This window comes from Cnephaeus nilssonii (assembly GCF_951640355.1).
Source record: "Cnephaeus nilssonii genome assembly, chromosome: 1".
Lineage (NCBI taxonomy): Eukaryota > Metazoa > Chordata > Mammalia > Chiroptera > Vespertilionidae > Cnephaeus > Cnephaeus nilssonii.
The window spans coordinates 39,753,689-39,766,552 of record NC_137072.1 but is presented as its reverse complement, the minus strand read 5'-3'; the positions used below and the strand labels follow the sequence as shown (position 1 = coordinate 39,766,552).

Here is a 12,864-nt window from a genome sequence, read left to right as displayed (position 1 = left end):
GCGACGTAACCACGAAACAATGTATGTCAAGACCAACTTAACCCAAGGACTGCCTGTAGAGATCCCAGAAATAAGCCCATGCTGTTACAGTTAACTAGAGACCCAGTGCACAAAATTCGTGCATGGGTAGGGTCCCTAGGCCTGGCCAACGATCAGGGCTGATCGGGACCTTCTGGCTGCCGGCCAGGGCCTTCCTTCCCCAGCTGCCGACCGGGGTCTTCCTTCGTTCCACACTGCCCCCTGGTGGTCAGCGCACATCATAGTGAGTGATCGAACTCCCAGTCGAACTCCCAAGGGGACATTTTGCATATTAGCTTTTTATATATATAGAAGATTAATATTTGACAAAGGAGGCAAAAACATACAGTGGACTAAAGATAGTCTATTCAAAAAATGGTGTTGAAAAAATTGGACAGATATGAGCAAGAAAAATGAAACTAGACTACCTTTTCACACCGTACACAAGAATAAACTCAAAACGGATTAAAGACTTAAAGGTTAAGACTCAAAACCATAAAAATCCTAGGAAAAAAAACATAGGCAGTAAAATTTTGAACATTTCTCATAGGAATATTTTTTCTGAACTAATTTTCTTATACTGAAAGCTTACTATGAATTGTGTGCTTTAAAAAGTACAGGATATCAATACATAAAGTTAATTACCAATCCTATCTAATAAAGAGGGAATATACTAATTGACCGTCACACCCTCACAAGATGGCAGCACTTAGACAATAAATAGGGAATATGCTAATTGACTGCCATGCCCTCACAAGATGGCAGCACTCACAGCCGCAAGATGGCGGCGCCCAGTCCCCTCAGCCTCGCCTCATCCCTTCCCCACATGCACAAATTTCATGCACCGGGCCTCTAGTATATATAAAAAGGCAGTGACCATAATGACCGAAGGCTCGACCAAACACTGGAAGTTAATCCTGCAGTCAGTGCTGGGTTGCTGTGGCGACCCAGCACTGACTGCTGCCGCTGCGGGCGCGACAACCCAGCACTGACTGCTGCGGGGGCCATGGATCAGGCCCAGAGAGAGGCCTGGAGAGAGAAGCAAGGTCTGATCCATAGCTTCCGTGGCAGCTGTAGATCAGCCCTTGCCTCTCTCTTTCTGTCTGGGCCTGGCCAGCAGCGTGCCTCTCTTTCTCTCCGGGCCTCCACGGGGGCTGCTGATCAGCCCCGCCATTCTGATTAGGCCGGGGGATAGGCCCGGAGATGCTGACTAGCATAGAAACCAACCAATCAGAACCAAATCTGGGTGAACTGTGAGGAGCCAATGGCTGCCTAGAAGGCGGAGCTTTTGACATTGACTGGCATAGAAACCGACCAATCAGAACCTAATCTGAGTGAACAGCAAAGGCAGAACTTAAGGTGGGGGCTGAGGAGGGGTTTTAAGGCAGTTTGGGGCGAGATCAGGCCGGCAGGGGAGGGCCATTGGGGGCGAGATCAGGCCGGCAGGGGAGGGCAGTTGGGGGTGAGATCAGGCAGGCAGGGGAGGGCAGTTGGGGGTGAGGTCAGGCAGGCAGGGGAGGGCAGTTAGGGGCAATCAGGCAGGCAGGGGAGAGCAGTTGAGAGCAAGATCAGGCCAGCAGGGGAGAGCTGTTGGGGGCGAGATCAGGACAGCAGGGGAGGGCAGTTGGGGGTGACCAGGCAGGCAGAGGCAGTTGGGGGTGAGATCAGGCTAGCAGGGGAGAGCAGATGGGGACAAGATCAAGACAGCAAGGGAGGGCAGTTAGAGGCAATCAGGCAGGCAGGCAGAGGCAGTTAGGGGCGATCAGGCAGGCAGGTGAGCAGTTAGGAGCAAGCGGTCCCAGATTACAAGAGGGATGTCCGATTGGAGAGGGTGCAGCCTGGGCTGAGGGGCCCCCCCACCCCTATACGAATCTAGTATACACATGATAGATGATCAGTGAACCTTTAAAAACATCTTAATGAATATAAGACATCAAATTAACACACAAGGCACTAGGTACCCCCTACCCCATTGAGAAACATCAACATTTTCTAATTAGTTTACAATAAATATTGGTTATAAGGCAATATCTGTGAGCCTCTAACGTGATATATCTCAGGACTAAATTACCTGACTCAAAGCTGGGATGGAGCTTGTCTGAGAAGTGGTTTGAGATATGGGACCATTCATCTGCAAAATTGAAAACATCAAACATACCATCACTACAATGTGAAGAAACATATTTTCAAACCACAGTAACTGAGCACAACAAAACCCATGAGAAAAGCACATTTTTATATGACAAAGGAAATTCAGGGAGATATTCAGAGCAATATAGGAGCCTTAAAATTTAAAATGTTGAAATTCTGACTGTACACAATAAAGTAAAATTCCTTTACTTTACTAAAGTAGTTTCAATAGGGAAAATTTAAAAAAAAACACTACTTTTCCCAAAGCCATTTAGAAACTTTAAATATTACTGCTTGACATGATCAAATCTTACAATTAACAAAAGCAGTCAAAATAAAAAAATTATGTTATAATTCTAGTTAATTCTTTAACTACATACCACTGCAATGGCTATAATGTTATAAAAGTATTTATAAATCACTGTGTTTTCTTGGTGATTTCATATCCAAGGCTTTGGCCTGGCCAGGTAGCTCAGTCGGTTAGAATGTCCTCCTGTTAATGTCAAGGTTGTGGGTTCCATCCTTAGTCAGGAATCAACAATGAATGCATAAATAAGTGGAACAACAAATTGATATTTCTTTCTCTCTCTCTAAAAATCAATAATTTAAAAAAAAAATTAAAATCCAAGGCTTTAATATCTAGAGCTACTAGTTGCCATTTGTTTTCTCTATCTCCTAGTACTTAAGTTTCCTCTACCAAGCTACCCATAAATTTATTGCATGTAAAAATCTGTTATCAGAAGAAAGGGAGATGCACAGGCCCATCCTGGCCTCAGGCATGCACTCACCAGATGATCGCTGTCTTTCCCTTCCTGGACTCGCTGGCCCTGCGGTTCAGCCACAACCTTAGCGTCCTGATCAGAAGTCATGAGCTGTTTACTTTGTGGCTCCACTGGGAGAAGTTTAATGTTAACTGTAGGATGCTGTAAAATGACAAAGACAGTAAATTGGTAACTTGAAGTACAGAGTATAACTGATTCTGAAGTCTTAAAATCCTCAAATTTTCCAGGATATGTTTATCCCTCTGGAGTTCAAATAGTTTAGAGAAACCTGCCCATAATTTACACCTTACTTACTCAAGAAATACCTTGGTTGTTTTTTTTAATAAGTTTCTTCTTCACAATAATTTGGTGACCATGATAATGTTTTAAGACTTAGAAACTATGTGTCAAAACATATAAACCCACTCATGCCCAGAACTCATATTTTTAAAACAGAAAATTACAAAATTAATAGAACTCCAACTTGGAATTTGATGACACCCCCCCCCCCAATTTATATATATCATTTTTGACCAGCCCCATTAATTTCCTTTCTTCCAGGAACAGTTGTCAGGAGAAATAAACAATAATTGGTTAAAAGGAACCCCTTCACACTCTGAACCATAGTGTAAAGGGGCCTCTGCTACAAAGTACTGGCTCAACTTCACACAAAACACCTCCTGATTTTCCCACGTCTTACAAAGTAACTCTGGTTGGGAAGGGATGGTTTCTAGGCCTTCGTATTGTAAGTGTCAGACCCAAGATTCCTGGATACACAGGTCTGATTCCAGGCTACTCTGCTTTACAACAAGATAAAGACCTTGATTTAACCCATGTATCTTTTCAGACTCTTCTGAGTGCTTGATAAAAAAAATCTAAAAGCTAACTATTTTGTCTCCTGGATAACCATGAAGCTTATCCTATCTAATAAAAGAGTAATATGCAAATTATCCATCACTCTGCTACAGCCACAAGCCATGCCCACCAGCCAATCAGGAGCGAGTATGCAAATTAACCCAACCAAGATGGCTGCAGCCACAGAGAGAGCAGAGGGAGGCTTGGGTTTCCCCAGGGATGGAGGAAGCCAGGCTTCTGCAGCCCTGGCCTGCTTTGGCCTCCACTTAAGGCTACAAAGTTTCAATTATAGGAGATAAATAAATCCCAACAGAAATGGCTGCCGCCATGGAGCGAGCAGAAGGCTTGGCTCCACTCCAGGCTACAAAGTTTCAATTGTAGAAGATAAACAAATCCCAGATACCAGGGCCTCTGCTTGGGTCGCCGGGGGGCGTGGCCGGCCTGCAAACCACCACAGGCTCCTCGCCCAGGCCGCCCCACATCCCAAGGCACCCCCACCCTGATCCAGGACACCCTTCAGGGAAAACCAGCTGGCCCCCACCCATGCACCAGGCCTCTATCCTATCTAATAAAAGAGTAATATGCAAATTGATCATCACTCCAACACACAAGATGGCTGCCCCCATGTAGTCAAAGATCCTGCCCCCATGTGGACACAAGATGGCCACCACAAGATGGCCAGCAGGAGAGGGCAGTTGGGAGGGAACAGGCCTGCAGGGGAGGGCAGTTAGGGGTGACCAGGCTGGCAGAGGAGGGAAGTTGGGGGCAAACAGGCTGGCAGGGGAGTAGTTAGACATCAATCAGGCTGGCAGGGGAGTGGTTAGGGGGTGATCAGGCTGGCAGGCAGAAGCGGTTAGGGACAATCAGGAAGGCAGGCAGGCGAGCAGTTGGGAGCCAGCAGTCCTGGATTGTGAGAGGGATGTCCACCAGTGGGATAGGGCAGTCGGACATCCCTCGAGGGGTCCCAGATTGGAGAGGGTGCAGGCTGGGCTGAAGGACAACCCCCCCCCCCCCGTTCATGAATTTCGTGCACTGGGCCTCTAGTTAAGTTTCTATAATGATGCTCCTTATTCTCAATAACCTGTTTATAGTTAATGCTCAAAACCCTTGTTAATGAAATAATCTGATGATCAAAGATGGTCTCATCCAATTATCATTGTGTATCATCAATCAGAAAGGTACAAAATCCCTTAAATGTTGTAAGATAGATATATAAATGTAAACTACTTATAAAGAAGAAATGCTTGAAACAAGTTAAATCTATTTCAAGAGGTCAGTGTTTTCCAAAATGTAGGATAAAGGACAAATACATTAAATTGTAACAGAGACCGACATCAATTCTCACAAAACTGTCACATCCAGAAAATAAAGACATAGATTGGTATCCAGACTGATAAGTCACAGAAGGTAGTCCTGTAGATGCTTTTCATCACTATTAACTTCTACACTTTTAAGATTCTCAAAAAAATGTTTGGTTAAACATGATATATGATAGCCAAAAGGGGGGGTGGGGGGGACACAACTAGAAGATATATCTATCTATATAAAAGCCTAAGTGACCACTGCAACCAAACGGAGGACCGAACAGGCTGCATGGGGCGACCAGGCCGGCAGGGAGGTTAGTGAGGGGTGACCAAACGACGGAGCAGCAGGCTGCGTGGGGCAACCCAGCCAGCAGGGGGGTTCGTGAGGGGCGACCAAACGAACAAGCAGCAGGCTGCGTGGGGCGACCAGGCCGGCAGGGGGGGCAGTTGGGGGCAACCAGGCCAGCGGGGGGGGGGGGGGGGGCAGTGAGGAGCGATCAGGCTGGAGGCAGAGGCAGTTAGGGGCCATCAGGCAGGCAGGCAGGCAGGTGAGTGGTTAGGAGCCAGTGGTCTAGGATTGTGAGAGGGATGTCCTGATTGGAGAGGGTGCAGGCTAGGCTTAAGGGACACCCCCCCCCCATGCACAAACTTTGTGCACTGGGCCTCCAGTGTGTGTGTGTGTGTGTGTGTGTGTGTGTGTGTGTGTGTGTGTATTCTATATTTTTTCAGGCAGTCAGAAATCACATCCTGCTGATGGAAACAGCAACACACCAGACAGGAAGTAGTCTTGCAAAACAAAACAACAGAATCCAGGATATGAACTTGTTACAAACTAACAGTAAACACAAGCAGAGTTCTGCAAAGTGGGCAATTACTAGACAAGCAGCCTGGCTTTTTTCCACATGAAAGACAACACAAGATGCATAATGGCCAAACTTTGGCTTTGATTAAAACAACAATCAGGCAAATAATACTGATAGAATATTTGATGGCATTAAAGAATTACTGTATTTTCTTAGATGTTACAATGATATTATGATTATGTTTAATAATAAGAGACCCTGGCTTGTAGAACTGCATGTTTGAAATATTTACAGGGGAAATAACACAATGTCTAGAATTTTCCTCATAGTAGTACATTGGGCAGAGATGTGGGACCTTCACCATTCCTCCTCCTGGAGAAGGATATGGGGATCATTATATGGTCCTGTCTACTTTGGTATGTTTCAATGTTCTTTAATACAAGGTTACAAAGGTAACCAGGCCAGAATATCAGTCCAACAAAAAGAGTGGTCCTGATCTGACCCATGTATCCTGTCCATAAACAAGGAAGGTTCACATCACACCATTATGGCTCTTAATTACTAACCTACATGCAAACGGGTTTTCAAAAGAGTCCTACAACTGCCAAGTCTGCCAACAGAAAAGGTTATTAATAGTCCCCTCTTGTAAACAGTACAACAGATACAAAGCATTAAAATTAGACTTTATTATCAAATGTCTGAATCTAGAATAAGATTTAAAGTACGATGATGATGCCTTAGCCCAGTCGTCGGCAAACTGCGGCTCGCGAGCCACATGCGGCTCTTTGGCCCCTTGAGTGTGGCTCTTCCACAAAATACCACGTGCGGGCGCCCACGTACAGTGCGATTGAAACTTCGTGGCCCATGCGCAGAAGTCGGTTTTCGGCTCTCAAAAGAAATTTCAATCGTTGTACTGTTGATATTTGGCTTTGTTGACTAATGAGTTTGACGACCACTGCCCTAGCCGGTTTGGCTCAGTGGATAGAGCTTTGGCCTGCAGACCAAACAAAGGGTCCCAGGTTCGATTCCAGTCAAGGGCATGTAGCTTGGTTGCAGGCTCCTCCCTGGCCCGGGACCTGGTCAGGGCTCATGCAGGAGACAACCAATCGATGTGTTTCTCTCACATTGATGTTTCTGTCTGTCTTTCCCTCTCTCTTCCACTCTCCCTAAAAATCAATGGAAAAATATATTTGGGCAAGGATTAACAACAACAAAAAAGTAGATGATAATGATGCAATTACTGACAATCCTTCCAATAAGTAACTTTTTCATTAGTTGTTCAAGAGACCAAAACTATTTTGAGACTTAAAACTATAAACTATTGCTTTCTGGCATGGCCAAAAAGCAGGTCTCTGGGTTACAAAGAAAAATACGCAAGAGGGAAAACTTACCACCAAAGTAAAGTCCTTTCTGGCCTAAAACCCAGAGGCAGCCTCAACACACCTTTAATGAGCTGATCAAGAGAGGTCATTTCCCTGATTTGATTTCATCGCTCTTTAGAGGAAAAAAGCAGAGAGATTAAATTAAGCCCTCTTCCCGTATGATGGAATCCTGTTTGGTGGACTCTATTCTAGCAGTACATTTTCCATCTCAATGTCAAAGCTATACTGAAAAAGCTTTACCAATCTTATTAAATACTTGGAAGAATATAGTTCTCTTAGCTCTGTTTCTAAATAATTCTTTTCATATATATCAGAAATGTTTCATAATTAAATAGTTATTAAGGTCTTTTTAAAACACTCAAAGCAATCCTTAAAAATGTAAATCAATCTCAAACTTAATTATATATTAAGTTAGTGGTGTAACTATTCAGAGAATTATTCTAAGTGATTTTAAGACAGTGTCTGCAGGGTGGTCCAGGAAGCATCTACCTAAGTTGGGAATGGGAGCCCTAGACACTAGCCATAGAGCAGTGGTTCTCAACCTTTCTAATGCTGCGACCCTTTAATACAGTTCCTCATGTTGTGGTGACCCCCAACCATAAAATTATTTTCGTTGCTACTTCATAACTGTAATTTTGCTACTGTTAATGAATCGTAATGTAAATATCTGTGTTTTCTGAGAGTTGTATTGCTAGAAAATACAAAAGCTTTAATCAAAATAACCTTGTGTGAAAACTGTACCTGTATCCAAAATCAAATCAATTAAGTTTAAAATGACATTTTTGACTAGAAACACTGAATGTTGCCTAGGTAATAAAGGGTCACGGGTTATTTTTACCTTAGTTGCAAGCTCATCACCAGCCCCAGTCGGGGCACATGCAGGAGGCGACCAGTTGGTGTCTCTCTCACATCAACATTTCTATCTCTGTGTCTTTCCCCAACCCTTCCACTCTCTCTAAAAATCAACGGAAAATAATATTCTCAAGTGAGGATTAACAAAACAAAACAAACAAACAAACAAAAAAAAACTAAACTATAAGGTATTACCTGGCACAGGCAGGTTTGGTTCAATGGTTAGAGCTTTGGCCCAATGACCAAGGGGTCTTGGGTTCGATTCCCAGTCAAGGGCACATACCTCAGTTGCAGGTTTCCCAGTCCCAGTAGGGACACATGCAGGAGGCAACCAATCAATGTGTCTCTCTCACATCAATGTTTCTCTCTCACTCCCCCTCTTCCCTCCCTTCCACTCTCTCTAGCAGTAAATGGAAAAGATATCTTCAGGTGAGGATTAAATTTTTAAAAAGTCTTACCTATAAGAGATATGAATTAAAAGACTATGGATAAAATTATACATCTGGAATTTGCTTTAAAATATGCTAATATTTTTTGGGTAAGTTTAAGGAGAGAGAAAAAACAAAAATACCAGAATACAGCAAGTTGATGGTAGCTGAAACTAAATGATGGGTGCATTGAAGATTGCTGTACTAACCTCTCTACTTTTGTCGTTAAAATCATCCATAATAATAATAAAAATATCTCTAAGATATAGTATCAATATACATCTAAAAGTTCATATACTTACTTCTATTTAAAATCTGTACTAATGAAATGATGACAAACTATGTAAACCATTTTATGAACAATGTTCATGACAGCTCTAGCACACAAGAAAGGAAAAAGCTATAAAAAAGCAGAAACTAATGCATTATATTAAACTAGTGGCCCGGTGCATGAATTCGTGCTCATTGAAATGAATTAGAAGAAATATTTTAATATCGCTATTTGCCCTTTCTCTATAATAGAAATGTCAACCAAATTAATGATCAACAATGACAGATGGAAACACACGCATGCGATTGGCGCCAGCGAGAGCTTTATATGTATCCCGCATGCACGAGTCAACGTAGCCTTTTATAGATATAGAATAAACTTGCTTAATTAGACCTGCTTTCTGATTTAGCTAAACTTTTTCCAGCCCAGTGAAGCACCCCAACTTCTCTTTCAGTTAATTGTGCACTAGTGGCCCGGTGCACAACAGCAGTAAATATCAACACGAAGCTGATTATTATTGTAGATCACACAGGGAGAACAAAGGATAAAATACTTAGCTACAGCAGTGTTTGACTATATTCTGCGCAGTGAGAAAACCTGAAGTCATTTTCAAGGTCCACCATTTCTTACTTCTTTTCAGTCAGGTCAAGTTTCTAAGCTTTCTAAATCTCTGTTTTCCGGCTAATGAAAACAGAATTCCACCGAGTCTCCTCTCTACCTAATCCCGGACTTCTGTGAGGATCAAATGAGATGAGGCATGGGAAAACACTTCACAGACATTTGGTTACAGTGTGAAATGTTTACACCTGGCTATAAAGCAAGTCGTGTTCCTGGGCTGAAGAAATTGCAAGGAGGCTAGTCGTCACTAGGGAGAGGAAGCCGGACATTGCTATGTGACGTCATTACCCAGACGGACACTTAGCATATTAGCCTTTTATATATATATAATAGAGGCCCGGTGCACGAAAATTCGTGCACTTGAGGGTGGGGAGGCCCTCAGCCCAGCCTGCGCTCCCTTGCAGTCTGGGACCCCTTGGGGGATTTCCCTGGGGGATTGGGCCTAAGCTGGCAGTCAGACATCCCTCTGGCAGCCCGGGAGCCCTCGGGGGATGTCTGATTAAGGGCTTAGTCAGACATCCTTAGTGCTATGGTAGAGGCGGGAGAGGCTCCCACCACCGCCGCTGTGCTGGCCAGCCATAAGTCGGCTTCTGGCTGAGCAGCACTTCCCGTGGAAGCGCACTGACCACCAGGGGGGCAGCTCCTGCATTGAGCGTCTGCTCCCTGGTGGTCAGTGTGCGTAACAGCGGCCAGTCCTTCCGCCATTAGGTTCAATTTGCATATTACCTTTTTATTATATAGGATATATAGACTAGAGGCCTGGTGCATGAAAATTTGTGCACTGGAGGGGGGGGGGTCCCTCAGCCCAGCCTGCCCCCTCTCACAGTCCGGGAGCCCTCAGGGATGTCCTCTGCGGGAGGGAACCATGCTGATCAGGGAAAGGCACCCCCCCCCCCACTGCCAGCCGCAGTGGCTGCCTGAGCACCAGACCTCGCAGCCGCTGTGGCTTTGTCCGGATGGATGCCTGCCCTAATTAGCATATTACCCTTTTATTAGTATAGATTATTTAAAATAGTCAAACAAGCCCTGGTCAGTGATGCTCCGTGGTTAGAGTGTTGGTCCTCAAACACCCAATGTTTCTCTCTACCCCCCTCTAAAAAAGAAATCAATGAAAGCCTGGCCACGTGGCTCAGTGGTTGAGCATGGACCTATGAACCAGGAGGTCATGGTTCGATTCCCAGTTAGGGAACATGCCTGGGTTGCGGGTTCGATCCCCATTAGGGGGGCATGCAGGAGGCAGCCAATCAATGATTCTCTTTCATCACTGATGTTTCTATCTCTCTTCTCCCTCTCCCATTCTCTCTGGGGAAAAAAAAATGGGAACCGGGCCAGCGTAACTCAGTGGTTGAGTTTTTGACCCAGGAACTAAGGGAATCGTGGTTTGAGTCCTACATGGATTAACCAAAAAATAAATAAGTAAATTTTAAATAAATAGAAATAAAAGCAAAGCAAATGAAACTAGAATGAAATACACCAGATGACTAACAATGTGTATGAAAACTCAAAAATAGTTTTACTTGGTTTCATTCCTACAGTATCAATTTTTTAAGTAACTTATTTTTATAATCACAATAGTGGCCCGGTGCACAAAAATCATGCACATTAAAGGGGATTAATTAGAGGAAATATTTTTATATTGCTATTTGCCCTTTCTCTATAATAGAAGTGACAGAGATGAAAGAAAATTAGTAAAATGTATATTAAAATCTTCTTCCTCCTGTCAAGAGTCTGGGGCGCGCCACGGAACCCAGAGTCAAGTCCCCGCCCACCCGCGGTGCCTCAAAATCGCGAGAGACCCAGCCCCAGCCAGCCCCACCTCCATTAGCCAAGATCCAGACCCTGCCGGCCCCACCGGACAGGGAGGTGCAGCCTCAGGTCCCCTGGCCTGGCACCAGGCGGAGGGCATAGCCTCAGGTCCCCTGTCAAGCCCCGCTGGGTGGGGGGCACAGCCTCAGGTCTCCTGGCGCACATCGGGCAAGGTGCACCGCTTCAGGTCCACCGTCAAGCCCCGCCAGGTGGGGGATGCAGCATGAGATCCCCTATCAAGCTCCGCCGGGCGGGGGGGCATGGCCTGAGGTTCCCCTGCCCAGCACTGGGGTGGGGGGTGCAGCATGAGGTCGCCTGTCCTGGCACCCAGACGGGGGGCATGGCCTGAGGTCCCCCATCAAGCCTCACTGGGCGCGGGGGGCACAGCCTCAGGTCCCCCAGCCCGACGCTGGGTGGGGGGCGCAGCCTGAGACCACCCAGCCCGGGCCGGGGCAGGGGGCACACCTTGAGGTTCCACATCAAGCCCCGCCGGGGAGGGGGGTGCGGCCTGATGTCCCCCGTCAAACCCTGCTGGGCAGGGGGTGTGACCTGAGGTCCCCCGTCAAGCCCCACCGGGCGGGGGGGCGCAGGCTCAGGTCCCCAGCCCTGGCCCAGCACCATGCAGCCTCAGGTCCCTGCTGATTGCACCTTAAGGCTCGTTATGTGAACTCTGCCTCTGCTGTGGGTGCAGCCATCTTGTGTTACAGAAACCCCGCCTCCACCGTGGGCGCCATATTTGTGACAGTGTGATGGTTAATTTGCATATTCCCTCTGTATCAGATAGGATCTACTTAATAAAACTCATCCAGCTTGCTGATTCCATGTTTACCAAGCAGCTCTCTAAGACCTTTAGGTCTAGCAGTGTCTTTCCTAGAGAAGAGCAAGTACTGACCCAGCAGAAAAGGCATTCAAGTCCCTTCCCAGCTGTTCATCAATACAGATAATAAAAACTGCCATTTGGTCATCACACCATTTTCTTGTGAAACTGCACTATTCAGTCTTGTTCTCTATGACAGGGGGTCTCAAAGTGTGGCCTGGGCTCTGTCAGGGTCCCAGAGACCCTTTCTGTGGACCCATAAAGTCTAAGTGATTTTCATTTACCTCGTAACAGATCAAATGCAGAAGCAGATGAGAATCCAGCTGAGATTCTATTAAATCAGACATTAAGGAGAATGACAAAAATGCCACTCTCCCTGTTAAATTACTTTTTGTTTTGGAAAAGATTGCTATCTTTTCATAAGCAATATTACTTATATGTAATGGATTTGTTATTATTATTAAAGAGAAATATATTTTTAAAATTTCTTAACCTTAATTTTGAGATAGGGATCTTCAATGTTTAAAAATGTAAAGAGGTCCTGAGATTAAAATGTTTGAGAACCACTGACATAAGATAGTGGTTCTGGTGGACAGAAACCTGGTGTTCATGGATGTGAGAGATTCCCATGTTCACAGATGAGAAAACATGCTATTCTTATGACAGCAACACTCCCCAAAGTCATCTACAGAGTCAAGGCAATCCCTAGCAAAATCCCACGTGCCCTTTTTGCAAAGTTGATGGAAATTTATCCAAAAAAACCTAGGGAAATGCAAGGTACCCAGAACAGCCAAAATAATCTTGGAAAAAACAAAATTG

At 45.1% G+C, this 12,864-nt stretch overlaps 1 protein-coding gene across 3 annotated transcripts in view; it reads right to left on the bottom strand.

Moving 5' to 3' along the window:
* LARP4B (La ribonucleoprotein 4B) overlaps nucleotides 1-12,864 on the bottom strand; it is a 100,999-nt gene that overhangs the window by 63,373 nt on the left and 24,762 nt on the right. For all 3 annotated transcript variants that reach the window (XM_079769243.1, XM_079769244.1, XM_079769242.1), the window contains 2 exons: nucleotides 2,937-3,071; nucleotides 2,090-2,149 (listed from right to left, as the gene is read on the bottom strand). In XM_079769243.1, coding sequence (XP_079625369.1) covers nucleotides 2,090-2,149; nucleotides 2,937-3,017 — 141 coding nt within the window. In that variant the 5' untranslated portion in view covers nucleotides 3,018-3,071. The remainder of the gene's footprint in view (nucleotides 1-2,089; nucleotides 2,150-2,936; nucleotides 3,072-12,864) is intronic.